The sequence below is a fragment of the Podarcis bocagei genome (genome assembly GCF_964188305.1).
Source record: "Podarcis bocagei genome assembly, chromosome: 10".
Classification (NCBI taxonomy): domain Eukaryota; kingdom Metazoa; phylum Chordata; class Lepidosauria; order Squamata; family Lacertidae; genus Podarcis; species Podarcis bocagei.
In genome coordinates this window covers 28,488,484-28,516,048 of record NC_138135.1, presented here as the reverse complement: position 1 = coordinate 28,516,048, position 27,565 = coordinate 28,488,484, and the positions used below count along the sequence as shown (strand labels likewise).

At 39.7% G+C, this 27,565-nt stretch overlaps 1 protein-coding gene across 4 annotated transcripts in view; it reads right to left on the bottom strand.

Annotated features, from left to right (window-relative positions):
* Positions 1 to 2,425: 2,425 nt before the first annotated feature.
* Positions 2,426 to 27,565, bottom strand: part of CRY1 (cryptochrome circadian regulator 1) — a 33,568-nt gene continuing 8,428 nt past the window's right edge. Inside the window, exons 2-14 of one of the 4 annotated variants that reach the window (XM_081210817.1) lie at positions 17,773 to 17,881; positions 16,499 to 16,641; positions 15,386 to 15,570; positions 13,443 to 13,531; positions 12,644 to 12,784; positions 12,233 to 12,544; positions 10,883 to 11,034; positions 10,583 to 10,785; positions 9,714 to 9,815; positions 8,446 to 8,541; positions 6,412 to 6,483; positions 6,223 to 6,330; positions 2,426 to 3,109 (exon numbers count right to left, since the gene is read on the bottom strand). In XM_081210817.1, the coding sequence (XP_081066943.1) occupies positions 6,227 to 6,330; positions 6,412 to 6,483; positions 8,446 to 8,541; positions 9,714 to 9,815; positions 10,583 to 10,785; positions 10,883 to 11,034; positions 12,233 to 12,544; positions 12,644 to 12,784; positions 13,443 to 13,531; positions 15,386 to 15,570; positions 16,499 to 16,641; positions 17,773 to 17,881 (1,708 nt within the window). In that variant the 3' untranslated portion in view covers positions 2,426 to 3,109; positions 6,223 to 6,226. Of the gene's footprint in view, positions 3,110 to 6,222; positions 6,331 to 6,411; positions 6,487 to 8,445; positions 8,542 to 9,713; positions 9,816 to 10,582; positions 10,786 to 10,882; positions 11,035 to 12,232; positions 12,545 to 12,643; positions 12,785 to 13,442; positions 13,532 to 15,385; positions 15,571 to 16,498; positions 16,642 to 17,772; positions 17,882 to 27,565 lie in introns of all 4 variants that reach the window. The other 3 variants (XM_081210816.1, XM_081210819.1, XM_081210818.1) reach the window with 3 other exon arrangements.

Sequence of the window (27,565 nt, the reverse complement as noted above, 5' to 3'; positions counted from 1 at the left end):
GGTAAATCTCAATTAAACGGGAAATATGGGACTGTATTTTCAAGAGAACAGTGGGTAGATGTTGTATAGAACCTGCATGCATGAACACCAGAGTCCCCTGTAATCCAGTTTCTATTCCTCTTTCAAGTCTGAAACCTGAAATTGTTACCTACAAAATGTGACTACAGCATGCGTGCTATGAAACTGCTTCCTAAATTGGTCACTTGTAAGGTCTTGTCAAAAGGTGAAAACTTCACCACTTCCCTTGATTTCTGCTTTAGGATTAGCATTTAGCAGGATGCTACATCAAATAGGATGCATCAAATAGATGCATCTTGACTATTCATTCAAATGTGTAGGTAGCAGGGAGAAGCATAGAATGCTGGGCACAAATAAGACCTGAGGGAGGAGAGGAAGTGTCTAGACATTAGAAAGAACAAAAGTGAGGGGGGGGGGAGCTGTCAAAAGCTGCTATTTGAAGAGCAACAGTTAACTGACACTTGCCACATAATCAACAATGGATCCGTTTTATTTACTGTCCCATCCCAACCGAACATTCTAAGAACAGTAATTTTTAAGACCTGGTGCCAAAGATTACTTTTTTCCTCCTCCCTCCTCATCTTTCCCCCTTTTGTGTTGTGTCTGTTAATTTAACTGTAAGGCTGAGGGCAGGGAGGGCCAAAGGCAGCTTGCTGATTTTTTTTGTAAGTCACTTGAGATCCCTTTCTGGCTGAAGAGCAGGGCAAAAATGTATTAAAACAAATTATAAAGAACTGTTCTCATTACAATAAGGGATTTCTCTCCAGGTGGTAACAAAAAGCGCCAACTCTCTATCCAGTTAGCAGGTCTGGGATGTAAGTGTTGATCCAATTGCATGTACGGCGTGGAATTACTTATAGGGATGCACAAGTGCCCTTTTAGTAGAATAAACTACTACCGTGCAGAACAGAAAACACTTTCTGGTTTACAATTTAAGAATGGTTTAAAAAACACTTCCCCACACTGCAAGACAGATGGGGGGCACTTGCGGTTCTCAGAAATAAAGTGTTTCCTTCTGTGGCACTCATTCTTGTTTATATTAAAGATGAAAGCAGGCTTTCACATTCCCTTCAGAAAGGTAGCTATTGACCATCAGATGCACGCCTTTGCTCTTCACAAGAGATGAACTGATGTTACTCTCTGAATCTAGATTATGGAGCACTGGCTGGGCATATTGTTTGTATACTGTTTACAAAAGTGCTGGCTATCCCAGAGATGTATGAGATGAAGAAGAAGAAATCATACTTGAGCTCTTGGAGCACCCTCTATAGGTCAATTTGACAAGAATAGAGGTTTTATTTTATTTTATTTTATAAAAAAGAACTCTGCAAAAGCTTGATTACTTTCACCATTCAGATTAACAAATAAATTCACTGGCTTTTTATTATTCCTAAAGATTTATATGGATAGTAATAAACTATAAAGAATGCTTTCATATGAACCATTTCTCTAGAACGGGTGTTTAAGTAGTTTATTCTGGTTTTCTGGAGAATCCAGACAAAATGGTTGCAAAAACTACTGCATTCAAGTGTTTTCCTGGAAGTCCTCCATGTTTCAAGACCTGGGCTGCAGTGTTTTTTCTAACTTTAATTGCAATTGCAGTGCTAACCTCTCATGTGGGAATTGGGAAGTGGTATTAACTCACCTTGCATGGCGGAGTGGAACTGTGAAGCAGTTGGTGTCAGAGAAAATCTCCACTTTTCTATGATGCTTGCTCACAGTTAAATTCAAAAAATCAGCTACTTGGGAATTGCATACCAGATTTAGGCCTAGTTCGCCGTTCCCTACTATATAACTAACCAGCAGCATTTCAACCTGCATTGCTACTATTTTATTTCCTGTAATATGTTACCTGATCCCAGGAATTAAACAGGCAATGTTTGCCCTTTTCTTTTTATATCCTGTTTAAATTCTTTGTATGCTAAAGCACATATTTACTACTAAAAACCAGAGCAAGTACTGGCACTGCAGGATAGCAATGTAGAAGATAGCATTGCCACAAATGCCATATGGAACTAGGGAGAAACCTGCTTCCAGCTGAATGCAGAAAAGCAATGCAGAGGGACTCATTGTGAAAGGAATAACAGGAACTACTACCCTGATAAGAGGCAAAATATCAGAAGTAAACATGTTCCATACTTAAGTTCAGTAACTGGACTTCTGGAGCACTGTAAGAGTTGCTTTAAGTACACATTTTTGTCAGTAAAGGATTAGCTATCAGATATGTGCCTTCCTTGGCTGCGGGTGCTTAGGACAATAGCTAGTGAGGGTCATTAAACTCTTCAAATGCTATTTGAAACTATAAAATTCTATAAACACAAGGTATAAGCAATTCAAAACTTGTATGCTAGCAATTCTTAAAAACTGTATTGACTAGACCAATACAAAATCTGCTCAAAAACAAGACTTAAATGAAACAACCTGTATATACATTTTTATTAACAAGGGCATCCTCACTGTGATTGAACAAGGCAGTGGGAAATACAAGGACAAAACATCAGACATGACAACTTCAGTTTAACAAAATATTGGCATATGAGACTTATATACAGCTGTATTTTCATAGAGTAACATCTCTATCATATTTTATACACAGACATATAAGAGTTGACCATTTTGAAAAGACATTTTGGTTCATAAAGGGGTCAAAAATCCTGCCCCGAATCTAAAAATATTAAATCTAAAAATGATCAAGGTCATCATTGTCTGGACACTTTCCATTTTATATCCATCCAATTAAAGCCTTTTCTGAAAGCCATACATGAAATATCAAAAATATATTGATGAGTCTATCACTAATCATGAATGTTTATATTTACAGTAAGTTACCAAATTCATCACCAAATGCTTTATTTACAAATCTCTATTTCCCCTTTGTGAGTCATTAAAAGTTTAAAAACCATAGAAATACCAGTTAGAAACAATGCATTAAAAAACATACTTGTTTACAACCGTTCAGACTGTGTGAAAATAAATGCATGAAAATGCACATCTTAATACAAGTACTCTCACAAAAACTTTTAATTCCAATATGAAGTGAAATAATTTTGCCCTGAAATTTTAGGGTGTGGATCCTTCTCTTTCAGCAAAGCTGCAAGACAAAAATGAATCAGTCCATTAGGAATTAATTCTCAATAAATATTATATGTTTTCGCTTTCTGAAATTAGTTACCATACCTTGCATACATTTTAATATTTATTAATATGTTTTTATATGTAATGAATCACATTTTCTGCATACATTGTCTGTTCATAATTTAATTTAATGGCTGGTTCATCACTTGCATAAGTTGTGCTGCATGTAAGGTGCCATAAGACTACAATGTGTAGCTTCTTGCTAGCAGTGGAAGTCCAAACAAAAAAGAATGGTGATTTGGGAATTTCAGAACACAAGTAAGTGATGTCCAGAGCACTGTCTAATCCTGTTATGTTCAATGAATTGTGGGCAAGGTGCTTGGATCAGTCAGGGTGACCACTTGTGTTCTGGACCCTTGCCCCTCTTGGCTGATAAAAACTAGCAGAGATGGGAGAGCTTGCTGTGCAAGGGAGGTGATTAATGCCTCCTTGTGAGAGGGAGTGGTCCCTGACAGCTTGAAGGAGGCAGTGGTAAAACCACTCAAGTAATCTAAGTCATTACTGCTCAGTAGTTACCAACCTCCCCTTCTTGGGCAAGGTTATTGAATGAGCGGTCGCAGACCAGATCTAGGCACTCTTGGAGGAAACAAATTTTCTAGATCCATTTCAATCGCGGTTTAGGCCCAGTTAAGGTGCAGAATTCAGCGGCCAAGTTGTTCACGAGGACGAGATGGTTTGAGCATATAACACCAGCCTTGGCCCGACTGCAGTGGCTGTCAATTAGTTTCTGGGCCCAATTCAAAGTGCTGGTTCTGACCTATAGTCGTAAACGGCTCAAGACCACAATGTCTCAAGGACTGCCTCTCCCCGTATGACCTGACTCAGACCCTGCAGTAATCACCTGAGGCCCTTCTTCATCTGCCTCCTACACAAGAGGTCTGGAGGTGGCAACACAAGAATGAGCCCTTTATGAGGTGGCTCGCCACTTGTCAAATGCTCTCCCTAGGGAGGCTTCCCTGGCACTTTTTTTGTTACATATCTTTAGGCTCCAAGCAAAAACATTCCTCTTCTCCCAAGCCTTTGGCTAATTAAATGATCTGTGGCCTTTTAAAGGGGTGTGTGCGTGTAATTATGTGTATTATTATTATTTGTTTATGTTTATCATTATTATGCTATATATTTTTGTGTTTTATATTGTAAACAGCCCTGTCAAAAAATAACAGGTAAGAAAAAGAGGCAAAAGACAACTGTCCATAGACATACATGCATTGCAAACTAACAATGAAATTGCATGCATGTCTTCTTAGAAATAAGCCCCCCTGAGTTGAACTGGGCGTACTCCCAGGGAAGTGTGTGATGGACTGCAGCCAAATATTTGCTGTGAAAACTGAGTAGGTAAAAAATATTTCCAAATATAATGGGCAGCTACAGAATGCATTATTTGTGTTTTTAAGAAGAGCAGACTGGTCTTTTTTCCAATCTTCAGTACTTGTGTAAGCTACCAAATTTTACATGATCCACACAATGCTATGTTAAACTTTCAGTAACTCACAAAAGTAAAGTCTTTCTAGAGGCCTATTGGAGAGATAATATGACAAAATTAGCCATAAGAGCTTGACCTGTAAGTCTAGATCTTAGGAACACTGAAAGCTGCCTTATACTTGGAGCACTTGGTCATCTTGCTCACTATTGCTTACCGACTGGCAGCCGCTTTTCACAGTTTCTCTCCTAGCTCTACCTGGAGATACCAGATTGAACTTAGGACCTGCTGTATACAAAGTAGATGCTCTCCCCCTGAGGTATAGCCCTACAACCTTTGGTGTGCCTCAAAGTGTAAAATAAAGGAGGGAGTCAATAAAACTTGGACAGAATATAAATAGTGCAGGGCAAATAGATGGCTGTTTTTATATCTTGTAAATTAGTCAAGAAGCTGCCGATTGAGGCAAAGGAGTGTGTAGAGTGGCAAAATGGATTGAATTTGATGGAAGCACAATGTTAAGTGAAGTCTGACAATATGTTTATCCATAATGGCATATTTCAGATCACAATGCCACAATATTTTAAACAAAACTCAGAACTGAGGTGACACATCAAAACGTAATTGCTGGAGCAATTCTTCATACTTACAATAAATATTTCAGGCATACAGAGAAAAATACAGCAAAATAAACTGTTCAACCCTTCTATGTCAGCTGATAATACTCAGCAGTTATATGAATATTTAGGGTTCTTGGTATGGTCGTCATAGCAAGATAGGTGAGATTTCCCAACTATGTGGACATTTAAGTAATTTGTTGTGCAGAATAATTTTCTGTTAACTGCTCTAAATCTTGCTCTACAGCTGCAGAAGAAAACACATGGCCCCAGCTATTCTAAACAGACTAGAACAGAGTAACTGCTTCAGTACAAAATATGCTTCAGAGCAGGCATGGCTACTTATTCTAAACACACACTTCATAGGCCTACTGATGCACATTTGCAGCAACATAAAGACGTGCAAGAACTACAGAAAAATACTGCAACCAACCTAGATAAATCTATGTGCAGTGTTTACACTGGGTATGCATTTGGATATTATCTCTAAAGGGGGAGAGCAGAACATGAATATTTATGGGGGTGCAGATTCGAAGCTGCCAACAGGACAGTATCTTAGACCTGCTGCAGCTTAGGGAGGAAAAAAACAAGTTGCAGGATGGACAACTGTATAATGTAATGGTAATAAATGAAAGGAAACTTCCACTTTCTCAGTACAAAAACTATGCATAAGAGCAAATCGTTCCCTTTCCCTGCTCAAAGAAAGTTACACAAATACCTGATGACTGAAGTGGATGGTTATCATCACTCAGCAAGCTCAAAAAATAGACAAAGCTAATGTACAGTTTTAAGGGGTGGGGGGCAAGTTAGGCTAAATGGAGCAGAACTGGCAATACAAGTCATATGGTAGTCCCATGCAACTGCTAAAAGCATAAACTGAATGTCAGGACTCTTGGCCACTGCCACGCAGGATGTTAGGTTCAATGATATTTGGTCCACTCCTCTAATGGAAGCTATGTTCTTAACCATTCAGGAGGCATGTTTAGTTTTTCCTTCTGACATCATTAATATCTTCCTCAGAGTTCTTATTTTTACCCAATTAATTACTGCTTTGTCGCTGGACTTTGGGACCAATGCTCTGAGTTTCCTCTTCTGGATTTGGACGTTTCCCAGTGCACACTCCAGCAAGAAGAGATGCTCTTCCTGCAAATTGAAACCAAAGACCTACTTTAAGAATCTATTTGAGTTTCAGATAATGCCATCACACATGTTTATAGAACTTACCTTGCTGAATTAAGTGTGTTTTCTGGCCTTCCCCATGAGCGTAATGCAAAATACCACTCCCTTGAGGGTAACCTGCTAAAAACACATTAAAATATTTTTGAAATGTGTAATAGATCTGCAATAAATATTTCTGATCAAAGTTCTAGAAATTCTTCATACAATTATAATACATTTTAATGTAAGTGCCTCCAACTGGGCTGTCAATTTTGTAAGCTACATAAATCTTAAAAGGTACAGTGGTACCCCGCAAGACGAACGCCTCGCGAGACGAAAAACTCGCAAAACGAAAGGTTTTTTCGTTTTCGAGTTGCCTCGCAAGACGAATTTCCCTATGGGCTTGCTGCGCAAAACGAAGCTTGCCCCGCAAGCTCCGGGGACAGCGGGTCTTCCCGCTGTCCCCGGACCTCTTTTGAAGCAAGGGGCGGCGTGGAGAAGCGATCTCCCCGCAGCCCCTTGCTTCAAAAGAGGTCTGGGGACAGCGGGGAAGAAGCGATCTTCTCCCCGCAGCCCCAGGTCCGGGGACAGCGGGAAGCGCTTCCCGCTGTCCCCGGACCTCTTTTGAAGCAAGGGGCGGCGGGGAGAAGCGATCTTCTCCCCACAGCCCCAGGTCCAGGACCTCTTCTGAAGGCTGGCGGGGGGCAAAAGTCTTTGTCCCCCCTGCCTGCCTTCCCAGGGGCTTTTAAATCGCCCTGGACAGCGGAGAAGTCCTCCGCTGTCCCGGGGCGATTTTAAAATGCCGCCCGCCAGCATTTTAAGATCGCCCGGACAGCGGAGAAGTCCTCCGCTGTCCCGGGGTTTTTTAAAATGCTGGGGGTGGGAAGAAAAGCCCTTGTCCCCCCCCCCCCAGCCTTCAGAAGAGGTCCGGGGACAGACTGTCCCCGGACCTGGTCTGAAGGCGGTTTCCCTAGGAACGGATTAATTTATTTTCAATGCATTCCTATGGGAAACCGTGCATCGCAAGACGAAAAACTCGCAAGACGAAGAGACTTGCGGAACGAATTAATTTCGTCTTGCGAGGCACCACTGTACTTGTCTAGGCTTGGTGAATACATAGTGCAGGGGTCAGCAAACCTTTTCAGCAGGGGGCCGGTCCGCTATCACTCAGACCTTGGAGGGGGCCGGACTATATTTTTTTTTTGGGGGGGTGAAGAAATTCCTATGCCCCACAAATAACCCAGAGATGCATTTTAAATAAAAGCACACATTCTACTCATGTAAAAACACACTGATTCCCGGACTGTCCATGGGCCGGATCCGGCCCCCAGGCCTGAGTTTGCCTACCCATGACATAGGGAAATCTAAAGATTAGTCTTGTTGCAGGTCATGTTGCAGCCCATGCCCTTGGCCCTAAGGAACAGCTTTTGGCTGTGTGCATACCTAAGAGGCTAAAATTTTGAAGTCCCATGTGTTCCTGCTTTACTTCCTTCTCCACCTTTCCAGCTGGGATCTGTGGTTAACTTGCATAGCTGAAAATGGTAGAACTCCAGCATATGGGTGGATAAATACTGACAGAACTATCTCACTTTCTCTAAAGCAAGTGAGATTTCAGTGCTTAATTATTCAGGCATACTTAGCTCTCTCTAAATGACAACCTGTATGATTGCTGGCAATGCAATGCAAATCCCACTTGAGGAAGTCCCATTTATTTTCTAGAATTCTTCCTCTTGCACCTTGGTCCTCAATAACACACTTACACAGAGGGTAGCCAGGGAATTGGTACTAAAAGCATCTGAAACTTTGTAGGGGCGAGTGGGAGAAAAACTTTTCTTTGATTTACAAACTCTGATGCTTCAGCATGAAGTTCTCTTGACTTTATTTTGGTTCCTCTTGGAGAGGGCCAGATATTTTTGCTCAGATACATTCACTTAAGGAAGGTTTAAAAGGAACCTGTCCTATAGAGACAAGGTGCACATAATTACAGGCAGCATGGCAGGAAATGCCTCATTCCCCCTGTTCAACTGGTATAATCCAAAGTATTGGAATAAGTAAGACTTCTGAGGAATTTAATGCAAAACTGAAGCAATGTTGTCTTACCTTGCTGCTGAATTCCACTAGTTCCTGTATGAGATTCTCCTAACGTGCATGTTTGAACACTTCCTGAATGGGCTTCATTTGTTCCCATTTGAGATCCTGGAAGAACACAAATCTGCATGGTTAGCTCTACTAATTTCTGGGAAGGTATAGGCTTCCTATCAATAGTTAATTTGTTTTAATGGTATCTCTGTCCCAGTGCAATGCAGACCCTTCCACAGTCACAATAAAATTAATTTCTGGCTAGACTGTCAATTTGTTTATGATCCTGCCTGAAGGAAGCATTTATTCCTTTGCCATTCAAGAAATTAGACTTTCTGGTCAGTCCCCCAAACTATTTTTCTTTGGTTTTAAAGATTATAATCTGAAAGCTATGAGAACTTCTTCAGCATGTGAAATACTAAACTGCCTGAGCTGCTTATGATGTGTATTTGTGTGTTAGTTACATAGCCCATTTTCTTAACCAAATCCATCTGCAATCTCTACTTTCACATGTTAACTGAACTTGGACAGGAATCTTAGTACATGCAAACAATGACTTGCAAGTACTTTCCACTTGGTTCAAAGTAACCAAGATAGAAAAGGCCTTAATCCCGATTTCTAAATACTGTATTGTAGAACTACATCTGCATATTATTTTGAAAAGAACTATTAAATATTTAGTCATCACAACTGAATTTTATGATATTATTAATACATATCCTATCAATATTAATATATACTTATTACATACTCAGATGTAAACAGTAAGAAAGTTGAATAGTTCCCCTTTAGTAGTGGAAAGGACCTCTACCTGCAACTGGGTATCAGTAGAATGGATGCTGTACAAATAAAATGAAAACATTTTTCCTTGCTGGTTTTTTTTAGACTGTGAGTGTTGTGTTGGAGTTCTTTTAACCTTTTATGGTTATGTACTTTATTGGAAACTACTTATTTAAACTGCCTTCAGTATGCATTTATTTGTGGAAAATGCAGTAATTGACTATTGGCTAATTGTGTTCCAGTCCAGGTGTTGAGATAAGAGGCATGATGCTCCCTCAAAAGCTGTGGAGTGAATTAAACCCTATCCCATCTGTAGTATGTGTGTAGATGTCCACTTTAGCTATTAACTGAGTGATTATAAATAATAATGACCATATGCTGTTGAAGTTCTAATTTTGAAAAGTTGATAAGATAGATTTGCTAAACAATACAATGTCACTGGAGTCTTAAGTAGATTTTACTGCTCTCTATTTCCCAGCCTACTTTTATTAAGAATAGGTAGAACTTACCAGTGGCATTGGTACAACTAGGAAGGGTTTCCCCTGGTGAATATCCCATTAGGCCACTATTTCCATTCCCATTCCCATTAGAAGGCACTGATGCAAGCAGACCTAATCAAAACAAAATACATTAGCATCAGAATGAAGAACATACACTTTTGTTTAGTCACTATATTTTCCAATTCTGCTGGTGGCCTTTCTGTATTTCATCCAAAACGAAAATTAGGTCCTCCAAGAAACAGATCATAGAAGAAAATTACAAGGATTGGCAGTATTGTTAAATTTATGAATGTACATCCAGGCATGAGAACATAGTCTGAATTCGAATACAAAGATTTTTTAAATGCAGGAAGGGGGAGCGGGGGGCGTAAAGGCAGCACCAAGATCCGTATCTGCAAAGTATGTAAAAGCAGCAAATTCTCATTTCATATGGATGTTCATTTTCTCTTTGCAATGAGCTGTATCCAACTAAAGTTAGACACTTACTATGACTAACAAATGGATCCAACTCCATGTTTTCAAAAAATCTAATCCAATGGATCATTGCAAAATTCCGATTTACATCCAGTCAAGTCATCCTCAGAGTACTCTCACCAAATCAATTGATTTGAGTTATGTAATTCCACTGATTTCAATGGGTCTACTCAGAGTATACCTTAGATGGATAAACCCTTTATAGAGTGTTTCACAAAATTTAACACAACAGTTCAACATAAAACAGTTGACATGAATGAAATGCACAGGAGAAACAGTCTTTCATTTGCCAATCCTTTCAATCACCTAGTTACACTCATTATGCCTGGGCCCTGTGGCTATATAGAGAAGCAGTCAAGTACAGAAAGAAGTGAACTTCTCTAAATCAAAACATTTTACCATACCTAATCCTCTGTATCGTGATAGTTGCTGGTAGATTTGTTTCATCCTTTCAATATTCAAGCGACTTGCCTCAGCATGATTTACCATTGGTTTAGGGTAATTCACTCCTATTACACATTTTGCAACCTTCTGGACACCCTCGGGCGCATTCCAAGGATCATAGATGTACTTTGCAGGAAACCCTCTGAGTACAGGCAGATAGCGTCTTATAAAGAAAAGAAGAAAAAGTTTAAGTAAGAGTCCTTTATGGAACAGCTTGTTTAACCCTTTAATTTTTCTAATAATTGGCAATGATACTTAACCTGATATAGTCCCCATTAGGGTCAGTTCTTCTGCCAAAGCCCACAGGGCAATAGCAATGGAAAAATTGCTGGAAGAAGGAGCTACAGGACAGCCACATCCAACTTCCTGCATTCACACTCCAGTCAGCATCCAGGAGCAATTCTTCAAATACCTTTAAAACAAACACTCTGTTAGCCCAAACAGTTTTTCAGAAATACTTTTTCAATGCTGTACAGTTTTGAAGCATTAAGACAAAGCCATCAGAGTCATGGCTGCTAAAATGACTATGACGAGTTACATAAAACTCCTACTCTTGACATAATGCAGAGGAATGTATACTGTAAATTCTTGTTCCAAATCCCTGTTGAGGCAAGGCATACGAGGATACACACAGCAGAGCCCAACAGAATTCCAAACTGTGCTTAATCAGCAGTAATAATTTTATCTAGGTGAGTTCATCTGCACCAGAAGCACAAAGTGGCTCATATACATAAACTTAGACTAAAAATGAGAAACAAAACTAAGGAGATCTTAAGATGGGCATCACTGCAAAAGGAGATCTAAGGGATCCTAGGCTGTTCTGCTGGCCTGGACACTGCTGCCTGCTCACCTGGCTTAAATATAAGATACGTACTGTACTGAACAAATGTGAACATAATAGGTTCGTTCAGTTCTTTGAAAGCAAGGCAGTAGTGGGAGATGCTGCCCCTTCGCTAGTGTCTTAACTTGATTTAGAAGCACTGGGCCAAGCAACTGCTCATATTGTTGCAGCTATGAAGACAGTCCACAGATCAGATGTTCATGGTATTATTCTCAACAGCTTTAGAGCTGTGCATTTGTGTTTGAGGGAGGGAGCAGTGTAAAGAAAAGGAAAATTCACATAGGAAGCTTTGAGCATGGCATGTAATAATGCCTGTTCTCCACTAGATGATGCTATTTAGCTAGCCTTGCTTAAGTTATATAACAAGTAGCACATAGCATTCACTATTTTTAAGGGACTATAAAGTCCACTTTAAAGCCATAGCAATATCTACCGTTACAGTATAATCCTAAGCATGTTTTCTCAAAAGTAAATTCCATCATCAGTGGGATTTACTTCCTAGTACGTGTGTTTAGGACTGCCTTCTCAGAGTATTTATTCAAAGGTTGAGACAAATACCATGGCCTAATACTATGCCTAATATATATAACTTGATGAACAGAAAAACCAACGATGCAGCACTAGATACAACATATTCTGTATAAATAGGTTGTGTAGCAAAAGCTGCCTGAAATTTAGAAATATCTGCATAACTAAAATATCAAATTGAAATCTTAAAATGCCAATACTAAAGAAAAATCATCATCAATTAAGGAACAAGGAAGTGTACCTTCATCCCTTCTTCCCAACTAATCCACAGATCGCCTCGAGTCAAGAAGCATGCTACAGCATGCCTGGCCAAGTGGTGGATCCAGCCTTCCTGACGTAGCTGGGTCATAATAGCATCAATCCAAGGGAATCCTGTCCTGCCCTCTGCCCATTTTGCCAAAGCCTCAGGATTCCTGTCCCATGGAATCTGCACACATATGGGATTGCCTTCCATTTTATCAAAGCGTGGATTATTAGTGGCTGCTGTGTAGAAGAATTCACGCCACAACAACTGGCCATAGAGAGAAAGAGGAGGAGAGCTGTTCTTTTTTACCTGAAATGATAGCACAATAAATTATTCATTTTTTAAAAAACGAAAGTTTTATTTTATTATTAAATGAGTATTTGACAGTTCAAGTTGGCTGGTTCATACCTTTTTGTATAAGTCTGTTAACTTGAAGTAAAACAGGCGGCAGGACAAACAGCCAAATCGTAGGTAAGGACTAAGTCCCGTGGGACTTGCAAGAAGAGAATTTGCATTCATTCGTGGTCGTTCAAAGTTCGCTACCCAAGCCTTAAGGAAAATGAAAAGGTTATGTACATTTTTCATTCAGTTTTTTTCCCTTATTATCACTTTTTTAAAAAAGGAAACTTGGGAACAGCTAACGGCACACCTAGATTTCAGAATTTGGAACCACTGACGTTTACCAGCTTCAGTTTGTTTACCTGTGAATTATAGAAGCAACAATTGCTCTTCAATCAAAAGGTACTGAGAAAAGGTGAACTCTATGTGAAAATACAGCAACAATACAATAGACTCCTCCCTCAAGGGCCATATGCTTGAGCCAGTTAATAAAGGCATAAACAAGTAGCTGAATTATTTTTCTTTAGAAGAGTTAACAAGAATATTTGGAAGATCACCTCTACAAGGGAGATACATTTCACTCCTCTCCATCTGCTTTTTAGGTAGGTGTGAAAGAGCTTTTTATTTCAGTTCATCTTTCTGGGAAATGGTGGGTACAATTTAAATTGTTTGTCTGTTGGCCTACTTTGTTCTGTGCTGCTCTTTGTGTTTTAGTATTTAATATTTGATGTTATTTTAAGAAGTTTTTGTACCAAACTTTAGCCTTCATGGCACGGTGTTGTGTTTTGAAAGGTAGCAGTACCTTTTTACCTCTGTACAAGGTAATAAACCACGATTAACTGATGTCTATTAAGACTAGTGAATGTACCTTTCTTTCCAAATGTCTTTCCAATCTTGTAAGAGCTTCTGTTTCTCCACCTGGCCAAACAGCAGAAGGCAATCCATCCGTATCAAAACCTGCAAGATAAAATAATTATAAATATAGCAGCCAAACAATTTTGTCAAGAATGTCATTTTCCCAAGTGAGAAATTGTTTGCTAGCATGTCAATGCTAAGAATCAAGGAACAGAGGGGGAAATATCCAAATACTACAAGCTTCTAGGTTCCAAAAAGATTCCAAAGATGTGCATGGCTTCAAAAGTGCTATATATTTACCCACCAAATTAATAAAGATCATTTATTTCCTTTCCTAATTAACAGACAAGTAGCTATATCCATAAATACCCTTCAACATATGGAATGATTCCTTCATTTGCAGATACAGTGGTACCTCGGAAGTCGAATGGAATCTGTTACGGAAGTCCATTTGACTTCTAAAATGTTTGGAAACCAAGGCATGGCTTCTGATTGGCTGCAGGAAGCTCCTGCAGCCAATCGGAAACCATGTCAGACATTTGGGTTCCAAAGCACGTTCGCAAACCAGAACACTCACTTCCAGGTTTGCGGCGTTTGGAAGCCAAAATGTTCGAGTCGCAAGGCATTTGTCAACCAAGGTAGGACTGTACTCTCTGAATACCACAGGTCTCTGCTGATGTGGGGAAAGAAGGTGATTCCCCATTTCCCTTCAGCTGTTTTTCAACACACTACCCCCAAGGGTCTCTTAACTCTCCAAAGCTGGTTTACAGGGTGCAGAAATCTACAAAAATCACCCCCCCACCACCACTATTAGAGGTCTCTGTTGGATGAAATGGGCTTCTGAAAATAGAAGGGCACCACTGAACACAGCCCAAATTGTTATTGCTGTGTCTGAAACGTTTGCTGTAATGCAATAATGTCTAGTGAGTGAACAACAGAGAGCTGTTTTCATTTAGTAATAAAACAGCTTCCCTTAGAATTTTTAAGGATAAACGATAGCAATCAACTTCACGTATTTTGACTAGGTTTCTTTTTAAACACATTTTCTTGTTATTTTTAATTGTTTTAGCTGTTTATTATATTTTGTACATCTCCTTAAGAGGGATGTGGAAGGTGATTAATAACAGTATTTTTACATTCATCATCTCAGAAGTAACCCTGCTATGGGAGAAAATGCTTATATCCCTATGATATAGCATTAATAAAAGTAGTAGTAGTAGTACTAAGAGCTGTTAAACAGTGGAACAGACTCCCTTGGAAGGTGGTGGACTCTCTTTCCCTGGAGGTTTTTAAGCAGAGGTTGGATGGCCATCTGTTATGGATGCACTGCATAGTAGTGGGTTGGCCTAGATGACCCTCAGGATCCCTTCCACCTCAATTCTGAGATTGCTGAATACGGAATTTATAATTGGTCTCCGATGCCCATGCATCTAGATTTATATCCTTTGACCAAATGTTTGTAATTAACTAAAATAAAAGGTATGTGATCCCCTACAAAGTCTTAATACTAGAGATTTCTTGTCAAACAAACCCATTCTATTTTCTGTTATAATCAAAGTTTTCTTAAGTCAATGGTTGTAAGTCAATAAAGTGTTACTGTCATCTGAATATGGTACTGGGAGAATAAATTAAGTGTACTGTATTAGGAAAAATGCTTCTCTTGACATTCAAACTGTGAATTAATTTAAGGATATTTCTATCAACATGTGATACTAACTAACCAACAGCATTTGCTCATTATTCTTCTTCAAGTCAGCTATTGTATCCTACAGTGTCAGGGATTTATAATCCCTTTGGTCACAGGCTGAGGGAAAACCAGGGACAGAGTTTTTGTGTGCAGCCCTGATTGTCAATTTTCTACGATTAAACACAGACAGTACAACAGAAGGGCCATTAAAAATACTGGCATTTATTTTTGTAGTGTGGGAAGAATATTAATGAAGTTTCTTGGATTACCTAGTTCTTCCAAAGATGGAACACCATATTTTTCATCATGGTCATCAGAAACTGGAGTGGTACACTTTGACATTACTTCTGCAGTAATAGTTTCTACAGGCATCTCCAATGGCTCCATTCTACTTATTAAAGTCTGGAATCTCTTATAGGTAAGGGGTGGCTGTCCTCCATTTAATTCTATAATCCTAAAAACATGGAAGAAAATTTTAACTTAAGGTAATGTTGTTACAAAACACTGTAGGAAACTGCATATTTTTCTTACCCTTGACATGAATTCTCTTATATCTACAAATAACAGTCACGTTATATTGCAATTACAGAGCTTAAATTCCTTCATCAAATGTCCACAGAAAGGCCTAAAGAGACAACTACTGTAGTTGTATTAGACTGCAAGTGTAAGCATTACCACCCAAGCAAATAACTAACCTATGAATTAATGATAGAAATAATTTAGACCAGAAATATTTATAAAAAGGTGACAGGAAAACTAGTGAAAGCCATACACTGCAGTTTTCATCTGAAATGAAGAGCCAATTTTGGCCTGCAATGCCTTTTTCACCAGACTATGCCCACCTATTCATCGGCTGATGCCTCTCATGAGGTCAGCTGACTGGTGAAAATGCAGAGTCCAAGGGTTTTCTCGCCCCCAGCAGCTGAGGTTTCCCAAAAAGTACCTTCTTTGCTCCTCTCCCTATCAGGTGATTGAGACTTAGGGCTCAAACAGGAGGGAGGAGCGATGCCTGGGAGTGCTTCGCAAAAGAGAGAAGATTGGTGTCCATGCACTGCTTTCAAAGGGCAGCTTTTGGGGCAGCTTTTTTTCCTCCCCACCTGGAAATTATTATTATTATTTTGTGAATACTGAGTATTCCAAGATGCGAAAAATAAACAGAACACTGAAAACACTGGTAAGTAAACTGCCAAATTTGACTGGTATGGTACCAAATCATTATGTGACAATATTTATGAAGCAATACATTCATAAATAGGAAAATATTCATGGAAAATATGGTAATGAATTTTTTTCACATTATTGCTAAAACTTATATATATTGCATATTATGTTACCAGGAAGCTTATATTTCTCATTTTAAATTCACAAAACTATTAACTTACTTATCTAGGTCATATAAAGTATGTGAAATTCGTACAATGACTTCCACTCCTGCTTCACTAGCCAACTTCTTAATTGCTGCATCTCTCTCCTTCCCAAATGGCTCAGAGTCATACTCAATAGAAAGTTTTGAAATGTTCCATTCCTGCAGTTTTGAAAAAGGGTTAAAAGGATAGTTGTTTCAGAACATGGAGAAATAGGGATAACATATGAACATTAATACAGTCAAATCAAAAACACAAGTGGCCAACTGCGTATGGACAGCCAAAAAAATTCTGAATTTCTGAAACTGTAGTTGGCTGCACAGAATATGTGAGCCAAGAGTTCTGCCATGAAAGATTTAAGCAAACTGAAGTAGTATCTATAGCTCCCTCCTCTCAGGAAGCTATAGCTGTAACAGCACAGGCAGAAAAATGAACCTATATCCCAAATGCAGTCTCAAAGGCCTTAAGAGTACAGTGGTACCTCGGGTTAAGAACTTAATTTGTTCTGGAGGTCCATTCTTAACCTGAAACTGTTCTTAACCTAAGGCACCACTTTAGCCACCACCGCACAATTTCTGTTCTCATCCTGAAGCAAAGTTCTTAACCCGAGGTACTATTTCTGGGTTAGCGGAGTCTGTAACCTGAAGCATCTGTAACCTGAAGTGTAACCCAAGGTACCACTGTACTTTGACAACTATATTCCTAATAGTCACCTTTTTCAGCCACTGCCTGAAAAGACTAACTGATCAGATGCATAATCCAGATTAACAAGATCATTAATATATGGAAGCAGGCCTTTCCTCTTTCATAAGTCTGTTTGCACACACTCTACCTTTGTTTCACTTGAAAAATATCTACCAATTTTTGACAGCTTTGTAGGAAGGAAGAACAAAAGAGAAAGGAATGAGCAGATACAACTGTTACCGAAACATACCCTAAGTAGCTTTTTGTTTGTAGCTACAAACATCTTAATGTTTGTGTACAGTGTATTGTGACAGTATTGCATCACAATGAAAATAAACATTTTTTGAAGGGAGTTTTAATTTTCAACATTTTTATATATATCTGAGAAAAGTTACACACCTGAACTTGTTGTGTGTACTGCTTTTCAAATTTTGCCATAGCACTCAAATAAAAGAACATTGATCCAGAGTAGCTAGATCTGTTCATGTTCCTGTAAGCTTCAAGAGCTCTCCAAATCAAATGTGAATATGTTACGTTACGTTGAAACAACTTGATAAATGTATAGAAGCTGCACAGAAGCAGCACTGGAGAAAAGCATCAGATTTTACCTTAAAGAGCCTGGGAAACACATCTGCAGGCTGCCCTCGAATCACAAATAAACGAGAATTTAATTTTCGTAAGTTGGCATCCAAATCTTCAAGACACTGAAGCAAAAACCTGTAAGGAAGATATAAGAAAAAAAACACATTTATTTTCTGAAAAGCCTCCCTGAAGTTAACAAGATTTTCTGCATGAAGGAACAGTTGTGACCCAACTGTCACAATTATGCCACATTCAAGGGTTCGTGTTAATGTTCTAATAGTGTAAAAACTGGGGTTATAATAAAACCTCACATTTTAGCAGCCTTCCCCAACCTTGTACCCCCTAGATACTGCTGCACTACATCAGTCTTGGCTAGCATATCTTATGGTCAGAGATTATTATTTCCAGACCAACAGCATGTAGTAGATGGGCACTAGGATGGGGAACACGCAACTGCTCACTGTGTAGATGATTTGCCAAACAAATCAATAGTCAAGATTATTATTATTATTAAATAAATTTAAATATTGCCCATCTGAGGATCACAGAGCAGTTTACAGGGGATGTCAAAGATGTCAGCAAATTCAGAGATGTATTACTCTGGTTATATCTGTAATGGAATAATAGCAGGACCAATATGCACTTTTGGAACTCTTAAGACGATTAAGCTCAGACAGGATTTAAATGTTTTGCACAGAATGTTTTCCACAGAATCTATTAGCTGTCAAACACTTTTGCTTTCTTCATCAAAGCAAATTCAGGTACTTTGCTACATTAATTTTAATTTCATATTATATTATATTTCAGGTACAACAATTCATGGGAAACTACTGAATTTTATGTGCTGCTAAATGTGCCTAATACATGTGGGTGGCACTGTGGTCTAAACTACTGAGCCTAGGGCTTGCCGACTGGAAGGTCGGTGGTTCAATTCTCCGCGATGGGGTGAACTCCCGTTGCTTGGTCCCAGCTCCTGCCAACCTAGCAGTTTGAAAGCACGTCAAAGTGCAAGTAGATAAATAGGTACTGCTCTGGCGGGAAGGTAAACGGTGTTTCCGTGTGCTGCTCTGGTTTCGCCAGAAGCGGCTTAGTCATGCTGGCCACATGACCCAGAAACTGTACACTGTACACTGGCTGCCTTGGCCAATAAAGCGAGATGAGCGCCGCAACCCCAGAGTCGTTCACAACTGGACTTAACTGTCAGGGGTCCTTTACCTTGAAATGTTAATACAGTTAGCTTCATTTTCCTGAATGGCACAAGAGTGATCTTACATTGTAAGAAATTCCAGAATGTTAGCCAAGTTAGTCTTTTGCAGCAAAAACAAAGAGCCCTATGGCACCTTAATGATAACAGATTTATCACACCATTAATTTTTAGGGACCAGAGTCTGGTTCAACACAGAATGCTTAAGTAGAGCTATAATAGCAGGGTCAACTAGAATGAATGAATTTAGATATACACTTTAAAATGCATTTTTCTCCTGAAACAATTTTAATTTAAGCATTAAAAAGTTGCTAACCTATTTTTTGCTTTCAATTAAGCATGAGATAGCCAAACCCCAGGGGAAGGGGGCTGAGATCAGCAGTTTTGTTAAGAAATGTATAAGTCTTTACCTTTAAGCTTTTTCTAATTTATCTCATATATTTATGGTAGCATTCCTAGAAATGTTTAATAGTTCATTGTTGCATAATTAAATTCCTTTATTAAATTGAATTATCAGACGTAGAACAATTGTAATTATAGAATAGCAATACTAAGTCAACTGCCTGCCTTGCTTAATCCTACAGGTCTTCTGCAATATTCCTATAGTTTGATGGGTATGTTTCTCATTTTTCAGAAACACAGATGTGCACTGATATTTAAGACAGACTTATATTTCAACTATTGTTTTAAAGGATTGCATTCAAACCTACTCACTGTGACCAAAAAAAATGCAGCTGAGTGGCAAAGAGAGAGAAAACTGCAAACTGGAATGCTTTCTTTCTAGCAATCAGTATTTTTGTTTGTTTGTTTGTTTGTTTCATAAAAGTGATAAACAGCTTGATTGTAAAACAAAAACAAAAAACACCTCACCACGGTTTACAAAAAGATAAATAAAATTCTTTAAAACAACAAAACATTAAAATACTAAAACAGATTAAAATTCACACCAGCATTTCTAAGCATCTCAGTAGCCTTGCCTAAATAAGAATGTTTTTAGTAGGCGCCAAAAAGAATACAAAGAAAATGCCTGCTAGATATCAATAAGGAGGGAGTTCCAAGGTGCAGGTGCTGCCACACTAAACAATTGAGTTCTCACAAATGTGGAATGGGTATTTTGTGGCACCTATACTAGTGCCAATTCCGCTGACTGAAGCAGTCAAGTAGGCACATGTGGGGTAAGGCAATCTCATAGGTAAACTGGTCCCAAGTTATTAAGGGTTTTGTATAATAATAGCAACACCTTGAACTTGGGCCCAGTAGCAGACTGGCAACCAGTTGAACAGCCACAATTCAACAATTCATTTTTAGAGGACTTCTATTATGTACACTACAAGTCTGATATTATGACCTGAGTGCTCTTAGCCCATATAATCAGAGATGAAGCTATAGGAGATATTTATGTAACACCTATCTTATTTCCAAACATAGTACCGTATTTTTCACCCTATAGGACGCACTTTTCCCCCTCCAAAAATGAAGGGGAAATGTGTGTGCGTCCAATGGGGCGAATGCAGGCTTCAGGAAGCTATCCGCAAGCCTGGGGAGCCCGTGGGAGTTCCCGCCGGGCTCCCTAGGCTTGCAGATAGCAGCCTGCATCCCGAAGCCTGGGGCGCTCTGAGCAGCGCACCCCGGGCTTCGGGCAGATATCCGCAAGCCTGGAGAGCCTGCAGGAGTTCCTGCCGGGCTCCCAAAGCTTGCGGATAGCAGCCTATTCTGGGGGCTGGGGTCGGGGGAAGCTCGGGCTTCCCCCGCCCCAGCCTGGGGGGGGCGCGGGCAAAGAAAAAAAATTCTTTATCCCCCCCCCCCCGAAAACTAGGTGCGCCCTATCGGCCGGTGTGCCATATAGGGCGAAAAATACGGTACTTCAGTCAAGTGGAAGAGGAAGTTGTTCTTATTCAACAGCAGTGATGGTCTGTATGCAGTCTTAAGTGTCAAAAGTGACCTATAATCTGTATAGCAACCATGCAACTTTATGAATTTATTAAAATGTAAATTAACAATTTTAAAGAACGGTTCTAAAATTATCACCCAAGTCTGATCAAAATTACCTCATTTCAAATGAACAGTGCCAACCTCAAAAAGTGGTTCTTTTCTAGAGCAGAGGCAGAGATGCCCATAGCTGCTGGATCCTAGACTCTCATTCCCAGCCCCATTTGCCCCCCAAACTTCCATTATAAGCTCTAATTTTTGAATGGTGAAAGCTACTATTCATAATTCTTAGACATCTTGTGCTATGGAAAATATTATTTGCACAAGCTCAACTGATATTCTTCATGCACTTATTATTCATTTGCAATTTTTATATCCTGCCTCTTCTTCCAAGAAGCACATGCTTCACGATTCAGCACACAGACAGCTGTATCTAATGCTGTACCAGTAAAGATCTGTTTATGCAACAGGACTCTCTTCTCCTCCTCCCCACCCCCCACCCCAAATCTGCTCCAGAAGGTCCCCAATACACAGGAGCAGATTTTGAAGATGTGCAGGGTACTGGTTCCTCCCTCCATATTATCCTCACTACAATCATGTGAGACAGGTTAGACTGTGAGACAGTGATTGGCCCAGGGTCCACAAGTGAACTTATTGGCTGTAAGGATTTGATCCCCCACTCCATCTTGATCTGATTTCTCAACTTCAGATCACACTGGTTCTTTGTTTGTGAATCTAGAGGGCAAAACTAAGCAAAGAAAAAATACACAACTAATTATTAGCTTTTCTGTTCACCTAATGCAGATGAAAGGAAGATGCTGCCACTACTGACAATCCCTTCTGAGATTCTAGAAGTATTTTCTACCCGGCTCTCACATCTACCTTTTCAACTTTTACAGAGTAGACAAATGCTACATTGAAAGCTGATCAAAGCATTCCTCTGCTGATCAACCAAAGATTTTCAAATACGTATGTATCCGTTTTTGTTACTCTGTGTGTACATCCATGCATACACTTACAGTGTAGTGCAATGACTAGAGTCTGGATGTGTGAAATCCAGAATCAAATCTCCTCACTAACTACAGATGCAAACATATAACCTCTCAGCCTCAGCTACTTCTTTCAGAATTGTTTTAAGGTTAAAATGCCATTTTCACTTTTCCAGAGGAAAAGGCAAGCTATTAGCATAATATATCCAACTATTTCCTTGCACATAATCAGAATTACATCGTTCTATTTAAAATGTCTAAGTACTTTGTATGAAAACTCAATATACAGACACACTGAATAATTTGTAATACCAGTTTATCAAGTTAGAATTAAATGAAACAATACTATGCATGCTTTAAGAAAAATGATAATCAATCTAAGTGTGCAAAGGAGGCCTAAATGGAAAGAGAACCTCTTGAGAACAGAACGTATACAATTTAATCTTCAAAGTCCCCAACAGATTGGGGAAAGGGAGTAGGGAAGAGAAAGACACCCAATATAACAAACCCTTAATATTTCTCTCCATCTGTGTTAGCTTTTAATTCATTTCCTTATATGATTTCTAAAGGATTGTTTCAATATGAATCAACAGAAAGGGCTTCTTAAATAGGTCGTTGCTCTAGCAACCAGCAGCCTGTTTGGACTACTCCCGTCACAATGACCTACTTTAAGGATCATGCTACAACACAGTTTCATAACTAGAATTTCAAGTTAATCACTGCAATGTTTTGAAGAGATCACACTGCATTACCAGCCAGAAATAAATCAGACATTTGCTGAAACAGAAAAAGGGTACCACAGCTAAACTATCTGCCATAATTTGCAGAAAAATTACATCTTTGAACACACAATATTCAAATTTCAAAAAGACTTATTTTAAAATTGCAACTGTGCTATGAAAGGTGTAAGAAATAGTATAAGAAAGCCTTCCACAACATGAAAGAATATAATACAGTGTAAGGAAGCCAACCAACCTAGTTTTCTTCCATTCTCCCAAATGCATGTGATCAAAACTAGTATCACAAATAGTAATTTTTACCGTTTATAGGCAGCAGTCAGAACAATATCTATGTAGGGCTACTGACCAAAGTGCTACAGTACAGACTAAAGAAGTTCTTCCTTTCTTATGGCATAATGGATCAAAGTGCCCAACAAAACTATAGTTCAGATTTTCTATCATGAAAGTTCTAGGACTCAAAAACTTTGCTCAGAAGTCTGGATGCACAGAAGTTAAACCTGAATATTGAAAGTCAACATATATAAAGCAGTGGTGTCCAAACTTTTTTCAAAGAGGGCCAGATTTGATGAAGTGAAGGGCCGAATTAGGCACCTGAAACGGACTTTGGATGTCCTGATATAAAGAGTAGGCAATACCCACTTAAGACATACTAATGCTCACCTACTGAAATGTATGACTAACATGGAATTTCACCCTTTTTTCAATTTTGAAAAAAATGGGGGGGAGGCTCACCTTGTGAATTAAGATGTTTTTATTACTTGTCATTAGAGTTTTTCCATTTTCCAAAAATGTTAATTTTATTACCTATTAATTACCTCTTTTTGGATCTGATACAATTGGGGTGCGGGAGTCTATCAACTGAGCTAGGAAATCCACTTCCACCAAAATTCCCTCAACTTCTCTAAGGCAGTGCCACAAAATCACTTTTGTGTGTGTAAGAAACACTCATTTTTGTACACTATCTACATATTTCTGTAGTTAGCATCTAGTTAAATATTACATATTTCAGTTCTGACAAAACACTATTTTTTGAACCTGAGAAAATATGAATCACCACTAGATAGAATGTAATTATAACATAGAATTTAGGTGAGTAAGCATAATGGGCATTTATAGCACAGATGGTGGGACAAGGAGTGCCTTTTACCAAGTTCAGCTGGTGTACCAGCAACAGCCCTACTTAGATTAAACAGATCTTGAATCAGTTAGTGATGTCCTGGTTAAATCCAGTCTGACTACTGCAAAGCACTCCATGTGGGGCTGCCTCTGGAGATACTTCAGAAACTTCACCTAGGGTAAAATGCCGTTGCCCAAATGTTGGTTGAATGAGGTGCTCAGAGCATATAACTACAATAGTTTTAACAGCTGCAATGGTTGCCAGTTCATTTTTAGGTCCAATTCAAAGTGATGGTTATGACCTTTGAAACTCTTAATGGTTTGGGACTGGGATACTTGAAGGATCACCTACAAATAGGAAGCTGCCTAGATCTTAAGATCAGCCTTGGAGGCTGTGGGTACAATTAGCCTGGCAGACATATAAAATAGGATTTTTGGTGGCAGTCCCATCTATAGAACTTCCTTCTCTGACAGCTGTTCAGATTTGTTTTAGACAGATCCTACAAACTACATTTCCAATTGGTTAAGCTGGTATCCTATACAGTGGTATCTCGGGTTACAGATGCTTCAGGTTACAGACGCTTCAGGTTACAGACTCCGCTAACCCAGAAATAGTACCTCGGGTTAAGAACTTTGCTTCAGGATGCGAACAGAAATCATGCTCCGGCGGCACGGTGGCAGCAGGAGGCCCCATTAGCTAAAGTGGTGCTTCAGGTTAAGAACAGTTTCAGGTTAAGAACGGACCTCCAGAACGAATTAAGTACTTAACCCGAGGTACCACTGTGAGGGGGTGGCTGTAATACATATGGTTATATCATCTGCTGTTGGTTTGTTTTATTGTTTGTAATATCAACATTGTATTGATTTCAATTCTGTAGTTAACAATGTTGCATTATTGCTGTCACCTTTTATTTTAAGTACCGTATTTTTCGCTCTATAGGACACACTTTTTCCCCTTCAAAAATGAAGGGGAAATGTGTGTGCGAATGCAGGCTTTCGCTGAAATCTGGAGAGGGAGAGGGGTCGGTACGCACCAACCCCTCTCGTTCTCCAGGCTTCAGGCAGCTATCCGCAAGCCTTCTGAGCGCGGCGGGAGCTCCCGCGGGCTCCGAAGGCTTGCGGATAGCAGCCTGCAGCCTGAAGGCCGGGGAGCGCAGCACCAATTCCTGCTGCACTCCCCGGGCTTCAGGCAGCTATCCGCAAGCCTTTGGAGCCCAGAGGGAGTTCCCGCCACGCTCAGAAAGCTTGCGGATAGCAGCCTGTTCCGGGGGCTGGGGTTGGGGGAAGCTTGGGCTTCCCCCACCCCGCAAGCCCCGGGAGCGGTGGCGAGGTTGTGCGCAATCTTGCCGCCGCTCCTGGACCTGTTCTGGGGGGCTGTGGTCGGGGGAAGCTTAGGCTTCCCACGCCCCCAGCCCCGCAAGCTCCAGGAGCAGCGGCGAGGTTGTGCGCAATCTTGCCGCCGCTCCTGGACCTGTTTGGGGGGCTGGGGTAGCCCAAGCCCAAGCTTCCCCCGCCCCAGCCCTGCGGCTAAAAACGAAGCCAAGACAGCAAGCAGGATCCATCCCGCTGCCTGTCTTGGCTTCTTTGCTCTTTGGGGCTGGGGGGGATTTTTCCCCCCTTTATTCCCCCCCCCAAAAAAAACCTAGGTGCGCCCTATGGTCCGATGCGCCCTATGGAGCGAAAAATGCGGTATAAATTGCCTTGGAAGGATCTATGATCCTGAAAAGCAGAACTGATATTGCTTCAATGAACGAGAATTAACTAAACTAGCTTCCTACCCGGAGAAAACCAGGTTTTACACTTGCTGAATAACGTCACTAGAGCTATACCTTCCTTGGTGGCCAAGTTTCTTTTTTTAGCTTTTAAGCGTCGCAAGACTAAAATTGACTGTATTGATATGGGGCTATCTGTTTAGCCCATTTTAGTGTTGACTAAGTTCTAAAATCTTCTTGGAGTTTTTAACTGTGTACTGACAAATGTATTTTTTACTGACTGACGGTCGAATAAAATGATTGATGATTGAATTAAACTAGTGAGAACATTTACTCTAGTCATGCAATTAAAAGCAAACACAAAAACTAAAGTTAAAATCTTCCATATTTGGATTCCCATTAATGAAAATTAAAATGCTATTTAAGAATGTCCATTGCAATGAGAACTAACAGTAGAAAGAACTCATGGAAGAAAAAGTGTTGTGAAGTCTATTTACCGTACATGTGCTTATCATAAATAGAATTTATGCCAGATAAACAGGCAAAGGTTTCTAGGACAGACTCTTCCATCATCTATATATCACATTGAATATAGCAGGTAAACACATTTGCTCATTGCAAGGAAAGTCCATTGTGTCACTATCATTGTACAAACTATGCTGTATTTATACATAACTGAACAAACTGGTCTTCTCCGATATAACCAAATCTTTATATACTGCTTGACATTATTTAGTTCTCAAAACACTTCTTTAACAGATGACTCATTCAGTTAGTTATACAACTGTACTGGTCTATGGTGTCTTAGCTGAAGTATTCAGGCAAATAAAGGACTAATGATGCTACTGCTTTTGTTCATTTTATCATCTTACACAGAAGCCATTTTTCTTTTTTTTAAAGTGATATCCCAGACAGCAGTATCAAACTGTCCTATGAAGAGCTTTAATATGCTTCAGAATGTCAGCCTTGTAGTTTCAAAAGCTCTCGTCAGCATTCACCATGTATAAGGTTGATAAAGTATGATGTTCTAAAATAATTCCTTTTGATTTCAACAGGCTTATTTCACTCTTTTGTTGATCAACTAAACATTTATTTACATTTTCGGTCCAGAAATAAAGTCAGATAGAACTCTGCATAAAACTAAATCCGAACTTTAGAGACAAAATAATTTCTAAAAGGAAGCACCTTAGTTAATTACCAAGAGAAAGAGAAAACTACCTACCTACATTCTACCTGCCAGAATCTGTTTCTTGAAGGGACAGTTATGTAGCTTGGGTACCAGGAGAACAGAGTTTACAAGTGCAACAGCACCATGACTGTCTGTCCCCTCTTGCCCAAGCTGGAAGTAGTGCTTGTATGCACTGTTAGTCTGACCTCCATGGCCTGTAGTTATATAGTGGTTATGATTACAATCACCCACCACTCCCTCACCAACAACTGGAGAGAAGTGACCAGGTCAACTGCAAAGCAGGTTAAACTCTCATTACCATCTTCCTGCTTTGCTTTTTACCTTTCTCCCCATGAAGGGAGAGGAGAGATGCCAGATCATCCCTGGAAGACACTGGACCCACCCACTGATTTCTAACAGATGGTGTTGACACCATACTTCTGAGTGGAGTAGAGAGGTTAAAATGGGGAGGAGGGTGTTGTTTTTATGTGAATGATTTTTGGACTGGGGAAGCTTGAGGTTTTGTTTATTTGCTAATTAATGGGTCAGAGTATTGCTCTGTTTCCTATTTGAGTATTGTTAATGCTGTTTGCTACCCCTCCCAGACGTTATGTTATATGAAATATTGATGTATTATATGATTTCCCTCTTATGGTATTGTGTATTGTATGTCTCTTTTTTTGCTGTAAGTAGCTTCGAGACCTTTGGGTAAAGGTAAAGGGACCCCTGACCATTAGGTCTAGTCGTGACCGACTCTGGGGTTGCGGCGCTCATCTCGCTTTATTGACCGAGGGAGCCAGTGTACAGCTTCCGGGTCATGTGGCCAGCATGACTAAGGCGCTTCTGGCAAACCAGAGCAGCACACGGAAACGCCGTTTACCTTCCTGCCGGAACGGTACCTATTTATCTACTTGCACTTTGACATGCTTTCGAACTGCTAGGTTGGCAGGAGCAGGGACTG